Raw genomic sequence first — 26,455 nt, 5'->3', positions numbered from 1 at the left:
TCGTAGACATGTGTCGGTTCACCGAATATAATGTTTTTAATAAGGAAAAATCAAACCCCTCAAAAGACACAAAGTTAATACATACAATGACTTAAATATATTATCTATGATTGTTACAAGTCAGTTATGACATACAGTACATGGTAGTTTTAATGCAAGTTCTAAAAATAAAAATGTTGATGCAGATAATTTTTTTTGGAATGTAAGTTTTGTATCTCAAAATAAAATGTTCAGTATCAAAAAGTGTGGTCTAAAAATACTGGCATGATAAAAGATGAATTGGAGCTCAAAGTAAATTAACAAGATGATTACATGTACAGGTAGGCATACAATATAAGATATTGAATGCATTTGTCCATGTTGCCAATCTTTTTCTCTATTTTTCCCCCCCAAGATAATCTAAAACACTGAGACACTGGTTAGGGAGTTAGTTTATGGACCTAAAAACAACAGTAAAAATAAACGTTCAAACAAACCACGGACTTATTTTAGCAGCTAGCCACATAGACGGAAGATAATCCTCTTTATGTCTTTTTATGCTTAATGACATTCATTATTCTTAACTTAAAGCAAAAGTAAACGTAGCAAAATTAAAGGAAAACAATAGGTCTATATACACAGTAACAACGGTGCCTGTTAACAGTCTTTGTATCAGCTTTGGTTACATTTCCAAGAAACTGAAAAACCATGAGAGCAGTAATACAGTAGTTTACACTTTTAAAGCTTGTGCAGAGGGAATCAAATGTCTACAGAGCCCTTCAGCTACAGCAAGAAACTTTAATTCAGCAAGAATAGGTAACCAAATATTGGGTATGTAGGAAACTTTAGTATCAGCAAGCAGTCCTGTTTCAATCTTTAATCTGATGTCAAATGGACACGCAAGTGACAAATGCAGGAGGCTCCTTGGCTCCTCAGAACTACCGCGCCCTCTGTTGGACAAAAACTAACTAGGCCGCTTTGAAGGAACATTTCATGTGAAATCCATCATTTATCAGAGCAATGTGTCATTCCTGACTGTGAACACAGTTAGAAAATGTTTACCATTTCTTTTGTTGGTTAAATGAATTTGCAGTTAACTAGTGGTTATGCATTCTCAGGTTTTATGCTCTGCTCTCATCAATATCTGTCTGACTGGTTTAGACACAGTAGTATTAGTGACATATATGCTTTGCAATGATCACATAATTTGCATGAACTAAACTATTAATTTGCATAATTAGTGATCAATTGATCTTTTTTATTTAAACTTTAAAAAAGGTTTAAATATACTGTGTAAGTAAACCATAATTAAATCTCTTGCAGAAGTGATCATTTTCACTTGCATCAAGATCCAAGTGGTCCTCTTTGTATTTTAATATATTACAAAATGGCAAAATGCCCATTTGCAAAGCTTCTCTGAAGTACAATTCTACCAAATCTGGGAGGCTTTAAGGGAAATGTAGCCCATTACTGTCACCACAAATTCAGCAATAATGTTAAAAAATAATGTTAAAAAAAAAAAATAATAAAAAAAATACTAGGCTAATCAAATATTGGTCATTAGCCACTTTTTAAAACAGGATCCCCCATTCTGAGACCCCAAGCAGGGGTCTGGCTATATTAAACTATTGGTCTTATGATGGGGTTAAATAAATTACTCCAAACTGCCATCAAAGACAGGAATGATCCCATATTAAATTATGGACTTTGTATGACATGCTCCATCAATAAAAACTGCTTTTGTATAGTATGGGTATATATTGCCTCTTATGTGCCAGTCTGTAACAAGTTTAATGTTTTGTTTTGTTTTTTCTTGGCATGATAAAGAAGTTAAGAATTACAAGAAATAATGTGTGTTGTAGACCAGCACTTCTAGAAGACATTCTGAATGAAGTAGAATTCTATTAGCTACAAAATATAAGGCATTCATATGTCAGTTATACTGAAGGAGATACAACTAGAGTTATTTGAAATATAATCCAATACATGTAAATATGAATGCCCCAATGCAATATTGGTCATATGAAACCCTGAAGACAGAGGCTGACACAGTGAAGCAATATACCATAGTTACAAAGCTCAGTGAGAAAAGGATGAAAAAAACAATGAAAAAAAACCAAACGAATGGTTAAGCCTGAAGTTGCAGCATTCAACCTAAAATAATACAAAGCCACTCTGGAATGGCCTTTGCACCATGAAACAGATACAAAGGACAAAGAGTACACAGTTCAGAGTCCAGAAAGAAGGACTTACAGAGTAGAAGCTTTCTTTATGGCCTATAAAGGACATCAGCAGCTATATAAGGACATTTCACAGCTACTGGAACAGGTTAATGAAACACCAGCACCCCCTGCAGGAGATGTTGAATGTTGGCCTGACCACATAATTCACCAAGCTTGGCTGACTGAGAGCTGATCTTGAAGAGAGTATTTAATTATAGTCAATAAGAGTTGAAAGGCATACAAAGATTCTATAGCCGCACAGTGACCTATTTGTTACATATGACCCCTGGTCAGATAGAGGCACTTCATTCTGGGTCTTTTTCATCCAGCACTATTTTCTATTTAAAATGTTAATTTTTTTTTAAGCACTATATCTATGGGGACAATGTAGAGTTAAAAGGGGAGTATATGAAATCATATAAAACATTTGTCAAATAAGGCAGTCTGACAATTACAATTACTCATTCTGGTCCAATGATCATAATTTCCATAAATTTATCATTGCAGGCCAATGTAATCTCATGGGCTAAAAGAGTATCTTCTAGCATCAGAACATCAAAGACTTAACTTCTTAAAACTACAGTATTACTTTCATGGTCATATTATATGGCACATATGTAGTGTTTTAAACTGAAGTGAATTTAAAGTACTGGATTAAGGTGTTAAGGTTAGACCTAAATAAAACTGATTACTCTGTCAGGACGTTGTTAAATTACATATATGAATATTTTTAAAGGCTCAAATCCCAGTTATGCCCTTTGCAGTCCCTGGTCAGGGCTCGTCAAGAACGCTAACAGTCACATTCTCCGAAAAAGGTGAGGAAGGCCACATCCTGCCCCATCCAGCCTTGCTAAACTACGCAACAAGCATGTTTGTCTTAGCTCACTTTCCCTGCTCAAAATGCCCATCTTGCCAGTCGAGGGCAAATGGCCGGCTTCCTTGGCGCTGGAGGCGGAGTGTGCTGGTGTCCACCCTCCCAGATTTCTAAAGCTGGACAGCAGGGTTGAGGCAACAGTGAGAAGTCCCTACCAACTAACTGAGAAAATGAAGCATGAGAGAAAATCATAAAATAAAACTCTTAATCCAAAGCTTCACTGAGACCAGAAAGGGACTATTCATGCTCAGTTTGAGCTAAAAAGAGAGACATTTATAACAAATGCATATCCATATAGGCTGTCCAACCAATACTGACATATTTGTTTGTACATGAACATAACTAGAATGTATGTATACTAACATATAAGGACACACTGGTGACAGCAAAACAATCTAGCTCTCCCAATGTCTGATGTATATGAAATATTATTTATGTTGTGGTTATGATATAAAGCATTCTAAAGAATGTGAGAATATTTCTTATCTGCAGAGTACACTGAACTCCAGTCATTTACCAGGGCACTCTTTTCTATACAGTATCTACGAAAACTTTGGCACCATCTCCCTTTTCGCTTTCACTGATAAAAGTAAGAATATTGCCATTGACACGGGCAAGAGACTCATCTTTTTGTTAGGCAGTAAAAAGCACTCAAACACCAAGACTTACTGTAAAATAACAATAAACTCAAAATGCAACCATTAATGGGGGTGTTAAGATTTTTCTCACAACTGCCAAATGAGTAAGGAAGTCCTTGTGCATTCAGTGAAGGCTACTGTATGACAAATTTTAGCCAAGGTAATCAAAACATTGAATTTGCCTTGTCTAGGGGCTGTATCAAGATAGATTATCTGATTTCATAAAAATATAGAATCTGTCCACCAGATTAACCATTTAATCATCTATACGCAAATACAGTAGACAATAAAGTCCCATTTTCTTACCCTGGTCATGACAGAAAACAGATCTGTGTCACAACTAAGTACCTACTGACATCAAATATAAATGATCTGTTTCTTCCATGCAGAAATTCTAATGACAGATTAAGGTCATTGTTCTCAGTATGGTCTTGGCAAACCAGAGTTTATGTGGGCTAGTTATTGTGACCGTGCGTGACGAGGCCAGTTATGCCCTGATAGGCCCCGCCCCCTCCCTCTCTCCTGCCTCCCCCTTCCACCCTCCCCCTCACTGCCTCTCGATGACCAGGTACTGGAGAAGCACTGCGAAGAATACAGCCAGCACGACGAAGCAGAGAAGCAGTGCGGTGGCGAAGGACTCGTCAGCGAGTGGCCAGCCCCTCTCAGTGTGTGGGCGAGGGCAGCCACCAGGGGGTGGGGCTTCATTGGGCACCTCAGTAATGGGCACAGGCACAACGAGGCTCCAAGGACCCCAAAGTTCGGTGCCGTCCTGGGCCTGGCGGATGGCACAGACACGCAAATGGCATGCACCACCCCCAGCCTGCCCCACCCACGCGTATGACGTCGCTGGGCCCTTGTAAAGCTAGAAAAGAGAGGAGGTGAGACAACAATGGTGATGCTTGTTACCAGGATGGCAGTGAAGTGAAAAGTACATCACTAGTGAACGGTAATGAATCAGTAGTGATGGGTTTGAGTTTGTTTAGCAAAAAGTTAATTATTTATAAATTGTGAAATGATTTTGTTACTTTTCAGGATGGGTTGCCTACTATGTACAGTACGTTACATTACATATTTTTCCTCAAATCAAATTCTTATGGATACCTTAATGGCTTGAGTATAGATTGTGAATATGCAGACTTATTCATCTGGTTCTATAATTAATAAATCACAAAAGGACTTAATTTTCATGTAGGGTGTTTTGTCTGCTGTGTAGATTACATATTTGTCCACGATTCAAATCCCTGTGGATGCCAGTAGAGAACATTGGACTTACATTCCAAAATTTTGTTCTTTAAATTTTTTGGAAAGACCCTCTAGTGATGGTTAAACCTAATCAGGCACTAAAATTATCAGTTATTTACAGTTATATTTGTCTTGTTTAGTAATTGCTCTTGAATTGTACTGTATTTTGTAAAATTCCACTCTAGCTCTTATTCTTTCAACACTGACATTTGGTTTTAGAAATCTCAGTCAAAGGTATTTTGGACTTGTGCTACCTTATGCTAGCTAAGGCTACTTTGATTACACAAGTGAAGCACTTTTCTAAGGCTTTCTGTATAAGAGCATCTGCTGAATGTCACAAATGTAAAGGTAAATGATGGGTTTCTACGCCTACCCTCCCTACCTGTTCCATCTCCCGCCCCCTGAGAAGCTGTAGTGCGTACACGATTGGGTCTCCTCTCATTGGCTGAAGCGCCTCCCACGTGACCATGTGCTTATTCCCCTCGACGGACTCCAACTTTGGGGCTGTGAACAGCGAAAGAGAAGAGCACCATCAGCGGTTTGTGGGGCATGGCAAATGTGGCCGGGTAGTGAAACAGCTTCCGGCGGCTTACCTCTGAGCTGCAATGGAGGTGAGCGGGTGGTGCTGAAGGTGTAGGGCGGCGAAAGAGGACCTGGGCCAGACTCGCTGTGAGCCTGGATGCTGAAGCAGTATGCTGTGGCTTCACACAGTCTCTGCACTTTAAATGTGCGGCAGGGGCCGCTATAGATGCACACCGGCCTGGGACACAAAAATATGTTCACTCTGCAACCACCATAATGTTGTGAGGTACAATTACATTTATTTATTCAATTTATTTATTATAATAATGCTAATAATTATTTATAGCACTTCTTAAAACAAGGTTTACCAATGGATGTATTTAATTTTTCAAATATATCTGAAGGGCTTTAAAGACTTTTGATATGTAGCGAGAGCGACACCATGTGGTGGAATGCAATTAGACTGAAAAACGTTAATCTACAATGGTTGCTGTTTCTACCAACCATATTCATAGCTCATAATTTAAGCATTAGGACATACTGAGAGATTGCAGTATTTGGACTACACAGCCTATATAGGTCCTCAAATAATTAACTTCAAAATGCATGGAAGCATTTCCTTTGACATCCTCATGAGCTATGGATTCATTGGAATCATGTTTATTTTGTCTGGCAGCCCTGTTGTCATGAGTCTACTTGACAGTAGCAAACTTTAGCAACATGTAGTAGACACTCTTATCAAGCACGACTAACATATACCTCAACATAACAGCATATGCGATCTCTGGGAGTCAAACCCATTTCCTTTCTAGCACTTTACACTACCTGCTCTACCAGACGAGCTACAGGCCCACTGGTAGCGAGCAGGCTGGTGACTAGGTGGGTACCTGTCTGAGGCAGCCTGCACTTGCAGACAGTAGTGCGTGCTGCGGCTGCTCTGGGACCCGCCAGGGCTCTCTCCCCACTTCAACTTCAGGCTCTGTGGTCCTGCCACCACACACTCCAGCAGCGGCGGCTCCGGGGGTGCGGGCGCTGTCTGGAGCCTAAGCGTGGAGCTGAAGGGGCCGGCCCCCACGTCATTCACCGCCTGTACTCGTATCCTGAGGCACAGGGAAATGGCCAAACAAATGTACTTTACTGATGCCCAGGGGAAAATGCGAGTGCACAAAAAGACTATGAGCTACATCATCAAATAAATCAGACTGGGACATAATGCAAAAGTAAAAACAATACAAACATAAGCTGCTAGTGGGAAGTATGAGTGGTGTTGTGTTACACACACACAAACACACACACACAAGCCAGGGTGACACTCTTATCCAGAGCAACTTACAAAAGTGCTTTGTCATTTACTCATATATCCTAGTACAGTACAGTAGGTTAGAATCAAACATACCAATGTACTAGAATACTGTAGAATACAGGGATGAATGGTGATACCTAGAAGTACAAAATACATAAGGTCTATCTTAAACAATGATAAGTGCTATAAACAATGAGTGCTAGACTTTGTTAAACATAAACAACAAACAATACCCTACAATAAGTACTAATTTAGTCAGTCAATATGGGAGCAGTGTCAGTTGTCCTTTAAATATTCTGCAAATAGATGGGTCTTCAGTCTGCGTTTAAAGACTGCAAGGGACTCTGCTGTCCGGACAGCAAGTGGGAGTTCATTCCACCATCTTTGAGCCAGGACAGAAAATGGACTCGATGCTTGTCTTCCATGAGGCCTGAAACACGCTATTTCAAGCTGAGCCGTACTTGAGGTTCGAAGTACTCGAGGTACGGATCGGGCTTTGACCAATGACCTCATGTATGAAGGGGCTGGTCCATTTTTGGCTTTGTAGGCAAGCATCAAGGTTTTAAATCTGATGCATGCAGCTACAGGGAGCCAATGAAGGGAGCGCAGCAGTGGAGTAAAATGTGTGAACTTTGGAAATGTGCTTGTTTACTTTCTGGTCTTACCTGTATGTGGTATCTGGCTGTAGATTTTCCAGTATATGGTAATTGGTCCTGCCTACACACAGAGGGAGCTCTTCCCCAATGTCTATATTATAGCCAGTAATATCTGCCCCGTGGCACTGAGGCTCTTTCCACTGCAGAGCCAGAGATGTCGCAGCCATGACACCACCGAGAGGCTCCTCCTCCACCTCCTCAATGTGCTCCACAGCAGCTGGTACTGAGGCCGGGGTGGTTACAATGGCAACCCTACTGAAGAGGCCTGCCCCAATAACATTGACTGCCTGCATGTCCAGAGAGAACAGTGTTATGGGACATTGGCTGCTGTTAGTCACTGTATTATGCATTAATACACTCATCCATGCTTCCTATGCCCTAGCTGGTGTGGGTGGGCAGAGGGTGCCATTTGGCTTGTTGCTCCTACCTGCACTTTGCAGTAGTAGTACGTGGCCGGCTGCAAGTCTCGCACTTCATGCTGGGAGAAGGGGCCAGAGTACAGTAACTCTAGGGCGCTTTCCTCTACCCCCCATGCCATCCTGAACATGCACACCTCTGCCCCGTTGCACACAGGGGTCTGCAAAAAGGGAGGAAAAAATGCATTTAGGATGACTAGAGAAACATTAGAGAAATGGTTAGTTCCTCTGGTTCCCTGGGGCTGCTGCAGAAGTTCAATTAAGCCTGGTTGCCTGCTCACCTCCCAGGTAGCCAGGACACTGGTGGATGTGGTCAGCACTAGCTGCGGGGCATTGCACTGCTCTGGAACTCCAGGTGTGGTGCAGGCCTGACACATTTCTGATGCAGGACCCCACTGCAGAGGAAAACACAAGGTCGTTCTAACCTATACTGACAGAAGGGCTACATATGATGGCCTTTGCCCCTTACATTCCCACCCAGCATCCCCCCAAAAAGCCTAACATGTGGATGAATACTGGAACCCTGAAAAACCCGTCATATTAACAAACACTCCCAGATCTGCTGACTAGTACCATGAATAATGTTAACAAGGTTAGTCTGAGCTTACCCCTGCTGAGTTGGAGGCCTTCACCCAGAAGAGGTAGGTTCTGCCAGGCAGCAGCTGGCCCACGGTGCAATGGGCGTCTGTGCCCTGGAACACCTGCTCCTGAGACCCCTCTGCTGAATGGGCTATCTCCACACAGTACTGGGACACTGCTGCCCCACCATCCCACACTGGAGGATCTGGAAAGGACATAGAGGCAGTCCAGCCTTAACTCTGTTTTAAGTTGTACTAGTGGTCTGCATGCTGTGATAGTAAAGGGAAATTGTGAACCCATCATGGATAATTGGATAGATGCCCATGTATTTGCAAATGTTGTATAGTACTAAGGCAATGAGCATAGAACACCAGTAGACCATAGTCTGTAAAACATCATACAAGCTTACAAGTTTAAAGTGCAAGTTACAATTATTGGCACTCACCCCAAGAGAGTGGAATCTCTGAGGACGTGGCTCTCCCTGTGGTGTGTAATGCTTGGCATGGTCCAGGAGGCAGAGGTGCTGTCATGACAGACAGGCTCTCTGATACCTGTGGAAGACAAAGCGGAGATACACCTTACCTGAGGATAAAATGAGCACTCCCGTGACATCATAACTGGCAGGATTCCATAAATACACAGTGCACTTGCCTTCTGGCCTTACCTGACTCTTCCCTCCCTGACTCTGGCAGTACACTCGCAGTCTGTACCATGTTCCTTCCTGCAAGCCCTCACATACATATTGTCTTAGAGGCCCACGATATACAATGTCCCACTTGTCTCCTGCACACGCATGCACGCACACAGGAACATCAACAATACTGCACTTTAATGTCAAAACTGGCATCTTGATTCTAGTCTGTGATTACTTAGAGTAGGTTTGATTTGATGCATAAGCAGAAAACATGTCTTACCACTATGACTAAGTTCCAGTACATAGGTAGTAACTGGGGAGCCCCCATCATCCTCTGGGGCCTCTGAAATTCATGCAAAGAAGCCATGAGAGGCAATTGGCCACTATGGATAAAAAGATGTCATTTTTGGTAGCCCGATTTGACATGAGATTTTCTTCTTTTGAAGACTCTTAAAAATGATCTGTAAAAAACACTGCAAACCTAACACAAATCTCAATGAAGGCTTTCAGGAGCAAAGGCCTGGGCTGAATATAGTATGTGTCCACATCATGCAGTGTTGCATGAAGCAGAGTGGGGCCCTAGGGCACAGCATCTTACCCCAGACAGTGTGTAGCCTGTGTGGCTCAGCAGGGACATGCAGGACTGGTGGGTCTGGCCTGCCAGGCTTCTCTGCCTGGGTCCTGTACTCCACCGCAACGCTGGGTTGGCTGTGGCCTTCTGAGTTGGCTGCCACCACCTGTGAAGTTTGTATGTGAAGGCACACATGAGACCCAAGGTCCATCCTCGGCAAGCAGGCTCGCGCCACTGTGTGAGGCACAAACCTATGCTTGCAGGTGTGCCAATAGAACGTATAAAGCACATAAGCATGTAAAATCTGAGCTGAGCTAAAGGGATGCCTCTTTATTTTCCTGTGCTTTGTAATTTGCGCTCAGCCGAAGAGTTAGGCTAGGCTCTGTCAGCGGCTAATGACAACTCACCCTGAATCGATAGGCAGTGAACCTCCTCAGCTCCCTCACAGTGCAAGACAGCTCCTCTCCTCTGTGCTTCAGCTGAAAGCCACAACTCTGGACAGGGGAAAAAACAAAACAAAAACACATCCCAATAATGTCATCTAACTGGCTCCGAAGTGTTTTGAACACGGTGAGGTCACTGTGATGCTGGTCTCTGCACAAACACGTTTTCACAACAGGGTTATTTTGTTCCTTTAAGTAGCTACTGTCGAGGAGCAGGGTTGTGGTCAGTGGTTCGCAGAGATGTTGGGAGAGTGTAGGGAAAACATGTGGAGCCTCGAAAATCTGCATCTTCCAAGCAGCGGCTGTGGATACCGCCCAGGGAAAGCCACACGTGGGCATCAGGTTTAGGGATTCTAGAGCCAGGGTCAAATACTGCACACACGTCATCTGATCTGTTCGAATAGTGGTTTCAGTCTTTGACCCACAACTTAATTTTCTTCTGTTTCATTTATGAAGATGAATATTTTGGCATTTTATTGTGTGGGTATTTGAAAAATGATGTCAGTTTGCATTTTATAACAAATGTAAATCTTGCTTTATTCATCTATTTATAGCATTCTTTTGAAATACACAAGTTGGTAGTCCAGTCAGTATGAGTGCATTTGAAAATAAGTAAAACACATAAAATAAAATAAAAATTCAAATTTTAAAAAATCTGACAGATACACACCATAGATACATTCCCAACTTGTATGTCTCAAAAATGACTTCACTGGACCAAGCAGTGATCTCAGCCAGCACTCATATACTTTTTGCTTACTCACCGATCCAATCTCCTCCATCTCCACAATGTATGAGAGTGTGTCTTGGCTGGCTGGTCCACAAGGGGCGCTCCACTCCAGACTCAGCCACATTGCTCCTGCCTCCTTGAGCCGAGCGGCAGATGGCGGGGCAGGCGGAGAGGCAGTGCAGGAAGCCGTACAGCAGTTCAGAACAGCACTAAAGGCACTGGAGGCAATACACACAGAAGTACACACGCATGGATACACATGAACACACACACCGCAAGATTATCTCCATTTACTTGAGCACCGCATCTAATTTGGAATGTGCGTCTTTAAGCATCACATACTACATTCTGAAACATATCCAAGGATAATCCAATAGACAAGACTACTGAAAGTAGGAGAGGTCACTGCGGACATCTGACTGAGCTGCACAAAGGCCACCCACCTCATTCCTACATTGTTTTTAGCAGCAAGTCGGAAGGCGTATTTTGTTGAAGGCATGAGTCTCATGACTTTGTACTGCTTGGCAAGGCCACTGTAAACCTCCTTAAATGCCCTCTGTTCTCCCTGCGGACACAGTGCACAGTACAGATGAGCCCAGGACTATTCCAATGCAACAAAGGTCATTAGGTTGGAGAGAATGGGAGCTGCCCCCTCACCTCATGGTATTCCAGGCAAAACCCAGTGACTTTGGAGCCATTGTCGTTGGGCGACTGGTGTGTACAAAGGTGAAGAAATCATGAGCTGGTGTGTATTATGTGATAAGATAACCAAACAAAACAATTCGGGTCTAGGTTACTGAGTACTCAACAGGGTATGCAAAGGAACATCAAAGCAGAGAGAGTATGACACCAATACCCGCCACTGAAGGCTTATGGAGCTCTTGGTGCGATGGATGAGGCGTGGGGTGGCGGGGATGTCCGGTACTCCGTACAGTGTGGTGAAAGTTACCGTTTCAGAAGAGACTCCCTTCACCAGGCTGCAAGCCACACACACCCTTCCGCATGCACACAAAAAAAAGTGGGGGGGGGGGGGTCACAGTGGCATGCCCACACCTATCGTGAACTGCACAGGTGAGTACAAAGGTGAGTGCAGCTTACCTAGCGTAATAGGTTGTGTCAGATCTGAGGTCTTCCACTGTATAAGTAGTGTCCTTCCCTCTGGAACAATTAAGTAATGATACAGACTAAGACTAATGGGTTTCCATGGTTACAAACTAAATCTATTGGTTTCCAACAGACTAAACTTGACTTACATAATGAACATAACCACTGAAGCCTTAGTGTGAGGTAATTTGAGGTCTTCAATGATGAGTAAAATCAAGTATGTGAAGTTAAACAGCTTGAATACATACCACAATGTTTTGTGATTGTGTGTGTGTGTGTGCATGTGTGTAAAATGTGTATGTGGAAAAGGCAAGGCCAGCGCTCACTGGTACACAAGTGTGAAGTCTCCCTCTGTGCCACTCTGAGACAAGGCCAGCTCGTAACTGAGCAGCAAGCCAGTGTGTGCGCATGTGGACGAGCCCGCATCCTCTTCTGTCTCCTTGGTGAGCGGTGAGCACCAGGACAGGACCACTGAGTGGGACGTGACTTCACTCACCTAGATGGTAGCAAGAGAAGGAGGGAAGAAGTGAGAGAGAGAAAAGGAAACAAATTGAGTTAAACGCTTGAAATCGGACAGGTCAGCTGCACAGGTAGGGCAGCATGAACACTCACTGCCGGTTTGCATACGGTGGACAGCAGCTCCTGCACTCGCCTCATTTCCTCTTCTGGGTCTGTAGCAATAACAAGGAGTCACTTTTACATTGTAGCCACATATGATGGGGCACAGACAAAACAACAAAGAACTGTGCCAGTGGCCAATCACAGTCTACAACTGCATGCATGTGTGCATGTATGTCTATGTGTGCGAAATAACTCACCTTTAATGTTACAGTCGGTTGGAGGTGTGGCTCTGGTCCGGCCAGAGTGTTGTGGAGGTGTGGGTGAGGGGGCAGAGCCTGCATGGCTCTTTCCGAGGCCGTTGTTTATGGCAACCTGGCCCCCTTTACTGAATGGCCCAGGTCCACTGTGGATGAGTGGGGCTGCCCTGGCCCCGCTCCCATGCCCACCCTTCAGCATCTGTTGCATCTCCTCCTGCACTTTCACCAAATGGTCCTCACAAACAGGTACTGACATATTGTGGCACATTACATCTAGGTGTGTGATGTGCCAGCCACACACACACACACACACACACACACACACACACATACACACACACACACTTAGCATCACCAGCTACAGCACAGTAACAGACACCTCTTTCCCGATGGCTGGGCTCTCACCCTGATCAGTGTAGATGGGGACAGCAGGCAGCTGGTGGATGTAGCGTGGGCTGAGCTCGGCGGGGTAGATGTGTGGGTGGTGCAGCACGGACGGGTGTGGTGGGCTGTATAGTGGCGCATACTGTGGGAAAGGACTCAAAGAAGGGTGGAACTCCATACTGTGGGGTAGAATTAGCACTTTCCGCATGCCGTTCTCCTCCACCACCTGTAGCGGCATGCGAGGATACAACAAAGTTCTTGCCGTGGCTGAAATGGAGGGGGCCTTAAGCCATTAGCAACCCAAGAAAAACAAACAGCTGTTTATTATAGAAAGAGATAGGAAAGGGAAGGATGGACAATACCTGAGAAATGTAACCTGGAGGCACAAAAATGGGAGGCATGGTGCCATTAGGAGAGACCATGGGCACCTGCGCTGGGCCTGGAAAAATCCAGCATGTAACGTTATGCATCACTGTTTATGTGGCTGTATGTGTGTGTGTGTGTGTGTGTGTGTTTGTGTGCAAATCCACATGCCTTTACCTGTAATGCACTGAAAGTGGCCATCCTCTGTGCGTATAGTGAATGTCTCTCCTGGATTCACCTGCACAAAGATCATCTGGACAGGTTGTAAAAAAAAAATATTACAAATCCAGCAAACAGACTGGTCAAATCAAGCAAATCAACCATGTGTGATTAGCAATATAAAGAAAAATAAAAACGAAGATCACACGCCATGCTTTGCTTCGCACCCAGCCAGAAATGTGTGCTACTCCAAACCATATGTTTTTGGCCTCAACCATAGCCAACATACACCAAGAGCATCATAACGGCTTACGTTGCTGGAGAGAGTTATATTCTCTCCACATTGTTTGATGAGACTGCATTTTTTAAGTATTCTGTCACTACCTGTATTGCATGTATTACACTTGTTTTGCACAGAGATGAGCCTACCTTATATGCATACCTTCAATGAAGAAAAATTAGCAATTTCTTCAACAGAGCATGATAAACAGAACAATGGCTTTGTACTTCAGCACATTTATTTGGCTTGTCTCCTTAAAGCCTTAACACCCTATCTAGGATATAAAAAGGGGGTCAGTTTTGCATGAAAGCAAGCGTTTGGTGATTCAAAGTCAGGTGTGTATATACAGAAAATGAACTCCAAGCAGGTGTTAAAACACAGAATTTTGGTTATGACTTAAATTAGTGGTATACAGTGACGCACAGCTTCATGAAATGTCTATCTGAATGTCGCACAATCACAAATCCAGCTATCCGTATCCCAGGTTCCCAAGTTGGCAAACTCGTGTCTGTCCATCCAGACATGCGGGGAAAGAGCAGTGAGCCACAGAGGCGAGAGCTGTCCCTGTTTGAACACTCTGTTCCTTTGAAGGGTGTGGTGTTCCTCTCCATTGCATGAATACAAAACAAAGCTTTTGATACTGAAATGAAAACTTAGAAAGCACTTGATATTTTGCTTATGTTAGCTTCTCTCAGTCAAACTTACTGCCCGTCTACAGCACATCAGGGGAAAGAAATCAGGCAGAGAATAGGGGCGAGAGCAAGAGATAAGTTCAAAGTTCAAAGAGGTTTTATTGTCATTTCAGCTATATACAAGTACACAACAAAAACGAGACAGTGTTCCTCCAGGACTATGGTGCAACACAAAACAACAGTGCAACAGACAACATAAGTTTGCTGGAAAAAAAAGATCGAGAGAGAGGGCAAGGAAGGGGAGGGGGCCAGTATGTGAGGAATGCAGGATACAGACAGTGAAAGAGGGGCCGAGGTATGCACGGAATGTCCCGACCAGCCCCCAAATCCATTGCCAACCCTGGGAGCTGGAGCCGGAGGCGGGGCTAGGAAATGAGAAGAGAGGGAAGGAGGAGGGAACAAAGAAGGGAAAAGATAAAGGGGTAGGAGGAAGAGTTGGGGCACCCAAATAATTGTTGCAGTATCATCCTATTTCTTAAAAACATGGAACCAGTATTATATCAACAGTGTAGCACTAGCCCAAAATATTGTGCCAATGTGACTATGCTTTAATTAAAATATTAATTAACCTTAACACTAACTGAACTAAACTTATTTTAGACCAAAACTGCCCAACCTGTCTAATTTGTTCCATTACCATTCATATGAATGCTAAAAGCAGAATGGAGAATACTATGCAAAACCTGAGATTTCAAACATTACAAAAGGTTTAATAAATGGTAAGCGTTCTTTACATTTTTAAGCAAAAAAGAATTTAGTTTTAGTTTTTGTAATTCTTCTGTAAAAAGCCTGCTTCTGTATACTGCTCCAACACTCCATATGAGCCTTGAGAAAGTCTGAGAGTGGGACACCAGAAATGAACTACATACCTAGACTCTGAAAGGACTACAGTGCACAAACGCTGGCCAACATCTTTATTGGGATGTTTTTGGATTTTATGACAGTGACATTAGCTCTTTTGAAATCTCCAGAAATCTGGTTTAACATATCTTAGTCTGTAGTTAACTAACATCTAAACCAGTCAACACTGGCATTAGCATGAGCAGGTATACATGCAGAAGTAGCATCAGCAGGTATAGATGCAGAAGCAGAAATAATTATTTGTGTCTATCTAGATTTGTATAATTCACTGCCTCCTTAAAAATAAATAATTGGTTCCATGCCATCTTAGCAATATTGACAAGAGTATGCCATGGTTTGCCAGAGCAGGCTTTATTAACATAACTTGATTCGAACGTGTCCAGTGCACCAGAAATCACACTGAAAACAAAGCCCAAATGTGTGAGCTCCCTCAGAAACTAAAGAACAAGTCAAGCAAGGAACCTGCAATTTCAGAGTTCAAACCAATAGGATGCATCATACACAGGAATTGGGAAGAGTGCTGTCCAATCAAAACGCAAAAACATAAACTACAAGCCTCATGCTCATGTGTGGCCTAACAAAAAAAAAAAGAAGCAATGTCACAATATGATTAGGCTGAGGAAGCAGTCTTGAGAGTGCTGAGTAAATATTTTCACTCCTTCAACATCAACTGGAGGGAGTGACAGGGGACAAGTCGATTGCGACAGGTCAGCCACATGGGTGTAGAACCCAGTAATTCATGGCACAGCAGACATTTAAACAGGATGAGTCGGTAGGTATGCACCGACCACAGCACTGTTTTTTCATCTACAACACTGCAGTTCTGTGTTGTTCCAAATAAATCCTCCTCTAATGTCCAAACATTGGCACAATTCCAAAAACTGACTGGTCCCAGGAACAACCTCTGGTAAAATGCATGAGAGCTAGGATGTCCGGTCACTGTCTGTATTGAGTCAGATTATCACACAGGAATGACAATGTTGTTGCTCTAAAACAATTTAGAAAGAGTCATGCACTTAACCAAAGGGTTCAGCAGTAGAAAGGTATCTAGCATGGTGTTAGGGTTAAATCCAGTGTCTTACATCTAAAGGGGTGACAGGACCGCACCAACCCCCCGCCCCCTTCACAAGTGACAGAAGGCAATGGGGCGCAGTGACCTAGGTTGTTCAAGGGTAATCTGACATTGGCTCTCAAGGAGATAAAGTTGCTCAAAAGCAGTGCGCCTAACTCAAGCTCTCATTCCTGCTCTTTGTGTGGCCTGGAAGTGCCCACCAGGCTTTGATCCACCAGCCAAACGACAGGAAAAAAGGTTTGGAATGTGGCTTTCTTCCTAAGGGGGAGACGTGAATGAATACAAGAACAAAGCAGACTCACTTTTTGTTGCTATGTAAGAGAGCAGTCTTCTACACTGAGAGAACCAACTGGGCAAACATACATAGTGTAGAAACTTTAACATTACAACATATCCCAATGTGTTATGATACTGAATTTGTGCTGGGCTGAACAAAGAATCAACAAAATGTCAACAAAGAACTTCCTTTTAAAAATTGTAACCTTTATCTTATTTTACATAGGCATATATTTCTTTCTGTAAACTGATAATACCCCTTCCCAAAGTTCTATAGAAACAAAATGCAATTACGCAGCTATGTTATACATGGCAAAATAACCGGACATCTCCTTAATGCTTTACATTCAAATGTTAATGTGAAAAACACAATCAGGGACAAGCATGCATGTCTCACACACACACACACACACACACACACACACACACACACACACACACACACACACACACACGAAAACTATCAGGATTGAGTTCCGGATGTGTATGCCTCCTGCCCCTCCCCCGTTCTCTTTGCCTCCTCTTACTGGAAATGTTGCTGGCAGAGTGTGGCCATCAGGAATGCAGACGTGTCTCTCCTCTCCTTGGGGCTTGGCTAACTCCAAAACCCAGAGCCTTGTTCAAAGAGTTCTGCCCCAGCGTTCATCCTCCTCACGGGGCCCGAACCCTCTTCCCCGCACACACACAGATGGCCCTCAGGTAATGTAAAAAAAATCACTCACCCAAGAGTCTACACACTATCCTAACATTCCAACCTTTAGGCTTTTAGTGAGTCCTGCCAGTGAATGACAGAACTAATGTTGTTTTAATAATTAGCAGACACATGTTAATGTTTATCTTAAAAGACAGAGGTCAAGCACTAGTAAATTAATTGCCATATTGTCCTTCCTAGTGTTAAGTTGCCTAATGTCCAGTGGGATGGAAGAGTATTACTGTTAGAAGCCAAGTGTAGAATAGAGTAAAACAATAGAGCATCCAGGTGTTAGCCAATGCAACACAATATACTTTTTTGAATGGACACTTTCCAAATAAGTGCCCTCAGATTTGCAAACGTTTTTTGCTAACAACCAAGAGCCTATAAACAACAAATATATGCTCCTCAATCAGGGCTGCCTGATACTTATTATCATGTAAATTTTTTCCTTACCACTGCATCCTTACCATTCCTAAGTCTAGGCTGTACTTTCAAATGAGCAGTTAGCAATTAATATTACCTATGGAAAATTCATTATCAGTTGAGTGAACAGCCCACCTCAGAATAACAGAATACCTTATATTAGCACCACGCTACAACCTTTACTACATTTCAGTGCAAGTTAAAAAACTCACAAACAATACCATGCATACCTCTGGCATCCATATTAGCTATTTAATAGACACGAGTGGCTAAACTTCATAGTTCTAAAAGTAATGTCACTATTCTCTCATATCTCACTTATATCTCTGAATGTAAATAAACTTGACTTGTTTGTAATATCCATATCTCCTTGTCTGCATTCAATAAAAAAGTGGCCATGATAAGGTAAGGTACTTCACTATGAAAGAGTGCTACCACAAATGGACTCCCAGTGGTTTTAAAGAAAACCTAACAGCAAATAGCCTCATTTAAAGCTCTAAATTGTTGCTGTTTACTACTTAAGAACCACTGATAGAAAAATTCTGGAAAATTAGATATAGTAAAATGGGATAAAAGTGCAATTTCAAGTTGGAGCAGCAAACTTGGTGAGCAATGACGCCAAAGGTGTAACAGGAAATGTGTGACAAATGCATTACACCACACAGCCAACCATCCATCCGGCTCCTCTAGCATGACTAAAAATGCAAACTCACTGCATGAACTCACACACACTGAACAAATCTGCAGATTTATGCATTGCATAGTAACTACGCTTCCCCATACCAATAACACCCACTGATACAGCCATTTTAGCACCTGCCATCACTCTGGCAAATCCCAATGTCTAGTGTTTCAGGGCTGCTTTGATGTTAGTGGTTGCGAGGCCTTTCATGGGACTTTCTTACCTGTCAGTGTCTTGTTTACCTTGTTTTAGCTGCAAAAATACCTAAGCATTTTGGGACAACGTTTTTCTTTTTTTGTAAAACTTCCAAGTTTTGCAATTCTAAGGCTAAAATTCCTTAAGCTTGGATCAGCGATAGTGATTGACCTAACAGTAAGCAACTGTTTCTTTGAGTCTGTATTTCAAGCAAGTCATTGTTTAAAAATAAAATACAGCTCCCTCGTTGGGAATTCAGTTGTTAAGACATGGTGCTTTCATTCTAATGTGGAACGCTCACCTGCTGCATGCAGTCCCCACTGAGCATGTGAGGGAGGAAGGGCACCTCAGCCAACATGGGTGTGGCCTCCAGAAGTGGGAGGTGCTGATCTGTCATCATAGCTGAAGAGAGCTTTCATTGACAGCAACTCCTATGGAACAATGTTGAAAATAAATAAGATGCCTTAAAAAAAAACATTAATGTTGCAACTTGGTTGTGTTGAAGGAGCAGAGCCATCCACTGAACTAAAGATTGGTAAGTTTACATTTACGGCATGTAGCAGACGCTCTTATCCAGAGCGACTTACAAAAGTGCTTTGTCATTTACTCATAGAATATATCCTATTACAGTACAGTAGGTTAGAATCAAACATACCAATGAACTAGAATACAGGGATGAATGCTGATACCTAGAAGTACTATTTAAAATTCCTGTTAGAAAGCATATTGGTATGAAAATTGTTTTACAAGGGAAGATTTATTTTACTGAATGCCTAACATATTTGTGGTTCCTCTGACAATGATTTCAAAATGAGCAATTTACTACCAGTGAGGTCCTTCCAGCACAATGTTGCATATCTTAAAAAGGAACTGAACCAAATCCAACCATGAAACTGAGACTGAGAAAACTTGGAAAACAAAGATGACTTCTTCCCGTCATATCTGGACATTTTCTTTTACCTCTGCACAATCTCTGTGCATCAACTGGTCAAGCCAAAGGCACTCAGGCCTCTGGCCTAAAATGAGTAGATGGATCATGCATGGCATGGTGCTCTCTCTGCACTTGCTTTTCCCATCTGGGGTCAACAACCCTGTACTCCTCCGCACAAATGCAGCCCTGGCTGTAAACAGGAAACATGAGGAAGGCATGCAACACAAAGTGCAGCGCTATGCCAGAAAGACGGCATGGAACAACCTGCCCCTTCATAGGGAGCTGCAGGGAGAGGTCTTCAGACCACAAATATTTCCCCTACATGGTATCATGCTATGAGAACTGGCCTCCATTATGTCAGATGAGAGAAAGACAGAGAGAGAGAGAGAGTAATTTCTGAAAGAGAGAGGAAAAACTCACAAAATAGCATCACTGACTGAAGATGGTTTTCTCTCTCTCTACTATGAGTTAATAATGTTATTGACCTATATTTTATTTACCATTTAATAAGGAAAACATGTCAATTACATATCGATACCATTTTCCATATCATATGCCACATTAACTGTTTTGCATTTTCATTTTTAAAAAATGGCCTTTTCCTTTATTGAATATAGCCTAATTAACATTGAGGTGACCATGAAGCCAATTTTAATTATTCTTTATTATAAAAACTAGAATTTCAAAAGCCTTGCAGGATGTGAAGATAATATTGTATTATTACTAAACTGCTACATAGTGCGATTGCAGTGTATTTTGTGATACAGTAAAATACCTTGGTGAAACCTTAATGTGACGAATTATTTTGACCAAAATGATTTACGTTTGGTCAATCATTCATCAAAGAAAAAACACAGTCACCGGTCAGGATGATCAAAGCACATAAAAAAAGGTGTGTGATTTGTTATAAGGCTCATTAACATACCGATCATTCATCAACTGGTGCTTTATATTTTTACACTTATTCAATCATGTGACTCTCTCTCTCTCTCTCTCTCTCTCTCTCCTCTCTCTCTAATAAGCGATGATAAGTGGACAGATCCTGCTCTGGGACTGAGGGTGAAGAGCCCTGTCAGTGCCAGGCACCCCTTGGCTAAGGGCCCCTGTGCCGCACAATGACTCTTTGACATGTGTGGCTGCTGACTCCTTCCACTCCCCTATGTTCAGCAGCTGTTCCTGCATGGAGCAACCCCCCCCCCCCCCAAACTCACTCCCCAACCCCTAAGCCCTGCTCGCCTGTCCCACATAACCCCCCACCCCACCCACCTGGCTCCTCCAGCCCTGGTCACCTGTCCCTGCTTTCTGAGCTGAGGCCCTGACAGGCCCGGGCCCCACGATCCCTCCCAGTCCACAGCATTCACTGGTGGTTTCTGGGGCCATGTTCTACCAACAGGAGGCGTCACATGCACAGCACCTACTGCCCTGGGTTACCTTGCCTGAGAAACTCTGTGTTGCGATACATCTGCGGTACAAAAAAGCCTCGGAAAAAATGAAGCCAGCATATCTCAATGAGATACTGAGTGGGAAAAGCCCCTTGGGGTGTCCTGCATCAGGCCAGCTTTTGAAAAGGTGATGGGGTGTGGGGCACAGAGGAAACTGAACCCTTCCCAGACAAAAGATGCTGAAATTGGGAATCTCGATGTGACCACTCCCTTTCCTCCCTTGTCTCTCATCGGTGATAAAACCTTCATCACGCCCAGAACCAAAGTATTATCTAACAAGACAAGTCTAAGACAGAACAGAAATAGTTCTTAGCATCCCTCAAGTGCTGTTAGTTCGTTTTTGGCACATACTTTGGGCCTTCTCCAGCACACATAAACCTCCATCCTTTTATTAAATCTGTGAATGGCCTAGTTGTCACATGTGGGGCTACTAATCCCTAACAACATAGCAAAACCTTACCTTGGAGATATGACAAAACATTGTCATAATGTACTAATCCCTAACAATATGACTGACTATGGCTGTGTTGCACAGCAGGTTGGGTGGCAGTGTTTGACCAATATAACCTTCATTTATGTCTGAGGAACGATTTCTTAACTATTAAATAGACCTGAGTAGCCTATTTAAATATCCTAGAATAGTATTTCTGTATTATGATATTTTGAAAAACAGGCACCAAAAAAGCTAATGCGCTAGCATGCAAAAGACCACGTAGATCAGATCATGTGGCCCACCGGCAAGACAAAGTACTTCAAGCAAGCTTTTAAGTTTTTGTACCGCAGATGTTAACTACTCGAACGACACTAGAGTCTACATTATGAGTGCTTACGTGACAAAGCCAATTAAAGAACGTTTTCAGACTGCAAATAGCAAAGATTTCGACGGTCTCATATAATACAGTAGTGCCACGTACTCCCATTTCATTCTGCTCTTATGGACTACAACATCCTGGTGCAATTCAGCTGCTCGCAACGCATTAAAACTAACGCGTACTGTTTTGCGCCGCACCTTATAAACTCGTATAAATACAGGTACCCTTTCTATGTGTTGTAAGTTAACCAAACCGCAACCGGTTTCACGAAGAACCTTCACGCGTCAGGGAATTATTAAGACTTTCGATCTTACTTGCACAGATCTATCTATCTATCTATCTATCTATCTATCTATCTATCTATCTATCTATCTATCTATCTATCTATCTATCTATCTATCTATCTATATGTGTGGTGGGTAGAAACAAAAGTTAAGAAAATTATAAGGAAAAGGCCATATTTATGGCGTCGGCTAAATCAGTCACTATACGGAGGGATTGTAGAAATTAAACGGATCCAAAACACGTCGCTGTTTAGATGACTATTAGGAAATATTCATAGCCTACCGCAATACTGCCGGCGCGGAGACGATGGGCACAACGGACCTCGCATGTGATTATAAGCAGTATGAGAACTAGAACCAATTTTAATCCACCTCTGATAGACTCTTTATTCCGTCAATTTCTCTTTTTGGTTCATTCTGCAACCTCCTTGCCTGAAATAGCCTACATCTGAAGTGAATTCCGATCTCACAGCGCTACATCGCCATCAAGCTATCCAGGAACATGCGCAGTGTCCGCTAAATTCCTTAGGATTGGCCAATCTTCCCGTCGTCGAAGAAAGTAAATTTGGATAGAAAGTGTGGTTGTTTTATTTATAATGCTGTTCAGCGAATAAACAGTATAGTGCACTACAATGCATTTTCTATAACATACCAGCCAATTTGAGGGCCAATTTTTAACCTAAGGAAGAATTTAGCTATTACTTTAAGTTATTTTTGGGCCTACGAAATAAGTGTATCTAATGACTTCAAAAGTGTCCTATAAACATTGCATGATATCAGCTTTAGGACTGGGTCAACAATACTCAATAATATAGTTTGGTTAGAAACTATATCAACGCTCAGAATAATCATTACCATTTTATGCAATTACAATGATTGGTCACTAGATGACGCAACAATACCACCAGAATTGAAGGACCGATTAAGCCCTGGACTAGCCGGAACCGACACACACGCCTGGAAAAAAACCTGCAGAATTAACATAACTGGTTTATTTTCACATCACAAAATTATTATTATTTAATAATTTGTATTATTTTTCAAATTGTTTCACACAACACTTCAAACATACACCATCAAAAATATACACTATGTACATTATCACTTATTTGAAACTTGAAATTATAATTCACCTAGCAGTGGTGAAAATATAAAAAAAATAGGCTGCTGAAAACAGACAACTGGCGTAAAAAGCACTGCTAACCCATATATAACATGTTGTATAAATTCTGCATGATCCTTTTGCTTCCTTCCCTTTCTGGATGTTTATATCAGACTTTCACGTCTGTTTATCTATATCTTCCTTCTCTTTTTGCACTGCAGACACACTGTCCTTCAAATTTGTCCTAAGCTTCCATTATGACCAACTACCATTTTACCTTCATACCCTAAGGGCAACAGTTCTGCAGTTCATGTTCCTCCTGCTCCTGGATGCTCAGCCTCAAGCGACGTGGGCGTGAGGAACACTGAGCGTTCTCTATGCTCACTGACGTCTTCCGGAAGGTGGAGAGACGGCTACGGAAGTTCTCGCCGGAGAAGAAGTACAGCATGGGATCAAAGCAGGAGTTGGCAGCAGCCAGGCACAATGTGACCACCACCGACTTCTGCATGTAGTTGATGTCTTCGCATGAGGCACCCTGGTGCTGTTTGAAGTGCAGGTGCATGGTGCGCTGCACATGGTAGGGCATGAAGCTGATCAGGAAGGCCAGCATGACCACGATGATCATGCGGATGGCACGTTTGCGGGTGTTGCGCTGCTTATTCAGGCCGTTCGTATTGCGTAGCAGCACCCGCACAATGCCGGCATAGCATACCAGGATGACCAGGAAGGGCAGCCCAAAGCCCACCACCAACGAGATGTAGTTGAGCATCACCAGCTTATGCACCCTTCCCACCTCCTCCGGTGGCTCGAAGCATTTCATCTTCTGTGTGTTCATGTCCTTGTGCTGGCCGTAGAGCAGGAAGGGTGAGCTGCTGGCGCAGATGAACACCCAGATGAAGGCACTGACGGCACGTGCTCTCCTCTCGGTGGCCATGCTCAGGTTTTGCACAGGGAAGACGATAGCCAGGAAGCGCGTGAAGCTCATGGCCATCATGAAGAAGATGCTGCAATAGAGGTTGACGTAGAAAGTATAGGAACTAATCCGGCACAGGAAGTCACCCAGGTCCCACTGACCCTTCTTGACATAGTAGAGCACTCGCAGGGGCAACGTACTGACACACAGCAAGTCCGAGATAGCCAAATTGAGCATATAAACATGGAAGGCCGAGGACTGCCGATAGGTCCGGATTAGCACATACAGGGCGAAGCCGTTGCCCACCAGCCCAAAAACTGTGATGATGGAGTAGGTGGTGGAATAGACTTGGTTGCGAAAGTCATCAATTGAGGAGCAGTTATGTATCGAGTTATTTGCCTGGGCCATCTCTGGGTTTCTTTAAGAAAGAAAATACAACATGGACACATTTTAAAATGAAAAGAACAGTCTTATTGTACCTGTATGCTAGGCTCAGTTATTCTTCAGATTCTTCAGTTTAAAAGTTAGAAACCTTATCATGTTCTTATCATTCATCTCCGTGTATCCAGCACAAATGATAAACAAAATGACTGCTTAGGAAATAATTTTTAAACCCACCCACAGGACACACAAAATGCCTTACAGTACTGATTTTATGTAAAATAGATTACTAATATCAATTTATATAATAGGCTACCATCAAAACACTGTTTAAGCAATTGCGTAGAGGAAGACAGATGATTGATTTTATTCTGGTTTTGTCATGCTTATTAGGCTGATAAGGCTCGTTTCCATTTTCTAAACAGTGTACAATTCATGACAGTTAAAATAGTATGTCCAAGGAAATGCCCTACCAACTTTACACAGCCAAGTAAGGACTTGTTTTTGCATAGCAATTTCAGAGGAATTTAAGATGTGGTAGTGAGTTTTGCAGACTCAATGCCATTGTGTCTACAGCAATATAATTCAGCAAAAGTTAAAAGGTAAATGTCACATTACTAAGAAACACTGTATGTGATAGACTTTTGTATTTGGCAATAAGTGTACGCTAATGTTTCAGAAATACTTACCAAAATTATACACCGTTGTCTCGATATTTATCCAATAGTCTGAGCGTAGCCGAAACAGCGGGTGAGAAAGTGCGAAGTAGCAAGAAGACTTCCTTCCTTTCTCTAACATGAATGAGGTTTGTGTGTGATCGCGTCAGATTAAAGAAGCTAGTTAACTCTGATAGGCGCGTGCTCCACCAGCTACATTTGCTTGCGGTTGGTGAGTGTCCATTTTTGCAAGACTTCCTGACGACCGATGAAATACACCACATCAAGCATAGGTTAATCCATAGCTCATTCACAGTTTACCTGTGTGAATACAAGCTGTTTAACAAACAGTGACTAAAGTGGCTAAAGACCGTCACTAAGATAAAGGCGCCAACTTAATTTAAATATAGTAAACTGATTTCATACTTTATATTTTTAGAGTATAATGTCATTCAAACGGTCAGGGGCAGCTCGCTGTCATGATCCATACTAGAGTAGTTGTCACACAATACTTAAATATAGGATGGAAGTATTGTAGTGTCGGCGTAGAAGACAATCCAGAATACGCCATCTTCAATTTTAAATTGAACATGGAAAGATTGGGTGAATGAGGGAAAAGCAACACACACACACTTTACAAAGAGACCAACATACATCTAATTAACTAAATTACAGTCTGCGAGGAGACGCCATGCTCCTCCCTGCTCTCTCCAGTCCGTGGCGACACCACAATATATTGACAAATGTGTTATATTAAATAATGAGTACATACACCTGTCTATTCATGCAGCAAATTTTACATTTTCTCTTCACTAATGCAGGTCAGTTCAGCCTGAGGCCAGTCACCATTGATATGGTCATTCCAGTCTTCTCCAGAGTCTTCAAGTCAAGTTTCAACTTGTGGTTTCTTTATGGAATGTGGCCTTTGTTGAGTTTAGCCACAGCAAAAGATCATTTATTTTTTCCTCACTTGCTTTAGATTCTGTTTATTACATCTGCTTACAATCCTCCAATTGAAATGTAACTCTATACCACTATCTGAGAATGAAACCTGCCTGTCTGGATCCAAAATCCCCTTCCTCCTTATTTTTATAAAACTCGAGTACACAACCATCATGGTTT

The 26,455-nt window shown here is 42.5% G+C and overlaps 2 protein-coding genes across 4 annotated transcripts; both read right to left on the bottom strand.

Annotated features, from left to right (window-relative positions):
* Positions 1-13: 13 nt before the first annotated feature.
* LOC113574173 (fibronectin type-III domain-containing protein 3a-like) lies at positions 14-22,783 on the bottom strand. 3 transcript variants are annotated; one of them, XM_027004891.2, is made up of 26 exons: positions 22,565-22,783; positions 19,114-19,243; positions 13,656-13,731; positions 13,478-13,554; positions 13,137-13,341; positions 12,732-13,004; positions 12,526-12,584; positions 12,240-12,409; positions 11,908-11,967; positions 11,666-11,804; positions 11,467-11,520; positions 11,253-11,374; positions 10,844-11,027; positions 10,044-10,130; positions 9,664-9,802; positions 9,346-9,408; positions 9,096-9,214; positions 8,877-8,982; positions 8,461-8,636; positions 8,134-8,247; positions 7,864-8,013; positions 7,446-7,723; positions 6,365-6,577; positions 5,549-5,715; positions 5,338-5,459; positions 14-4,575 (listed from the first exon to the last, which is right to left on the bottom strand). In XM_027004891.2, exons 2-26 carry the CDS (start codon positions 19,210-19,212, stop codon positions 4,261-4,263), a joined length of 3,567 nt encoding a protein of 1,188 aa, XP_026860692.2. In that variant the 5' UTR covers positions 19,213-19,243; positions 22,565-22,783; the 3' UTR covers positions 14-4,260. The 3 variants fall into 3 exon arrangements, with proteins under 3 accessions (XP_026860692.2, XP_035387875.1, XP_035387876.1); XM_035531982.1 differs by having other exon boundaries at positions 11,666-11,786; XM_035531983.1 differs by lacking the exons at positions 13,656-13,731; positions 19,114-19,243; positions 22,565-22,783 and having other exon boundaries at positions 13,137-13,382.
* Positions 22,784-23,258: 475 nt separating this feature from the next.
* cysltr1 (cysteinyl leukotriene receptor 1) lies at positions 23,259-25,593 on the bottom strand. The gene is made up of 2 exons (XM_027004941.2): positions 25,367-25,593; positions 23,259-24,714 (listed from the first exon to the last, which is right to left on the bottom strand). The coding sequence occupies exon 2, from the start codon at positions 24,702-24,704 to the stop codon at positions 23,670-23,672; it is 1,035 nt and encodes a 344-aa protein (XP_026860742.1). The 5' UTR covers positions 24,705-24,714; positions 25,367-25,593; the 3' UTR covers positions 23,259-23,669.
* Between the last annotated feature and the right edge of the window lie 862 nt (positions 25,594-26,455).

This window comes from Electrophorus electricus, chromosome 12 (genome assembly GCF_013358815.1).
Source record: "Electrophorus electricus isolate fEleEle1 chromosome 12, fEleEle1.pri, whole genome shotgun sequence".
In the NCBI taxonomy this organism is placed as follows: domain Eukaryota; kingdom Metazoa; phylum Chordata; class Actinopteri; order Gymnotiformes; family Gymnotidae; genus Electrophorus; species Electrophorus electricus.
The sequence above is the reverse complement of the archived record's forward strand: the minus strand, read 5'-3'. Positions and strand labels throughout refer to the sequence as shown.

Bases quoted from the DNA above. Each gene is read 5' to 3' on its own strand.
- cysltr1 (XM_027004941.2), bottom strand. From the start codon at position 24,704: ATGGCCCAGGCAAATAACTCGATACATAACTGCTCCTCAATTGATGAC.
- LOC113574173 (XM_027004891.2), bottom strand. From the start codon at position 19,212: ATGATGACAGATCAGCACCTCCCACTTCTGGAGGCCACACCCATGTTG. The intron at 11,375-11,466 runs GTGAGGGGGCAG...CTGTGTCCGCAG, and splicing joins TTTGCCTGGAATACCATGAG to GGAGAACAGAGGGCATTTAA. The intron at 11,028-11,252 runs GTGGGTGGCCTT...TATTGCCTCCAG, and splicing joins AAAAACAATGTAGGAATGAG to TGCCTTTAGTGCTGTTCTGA.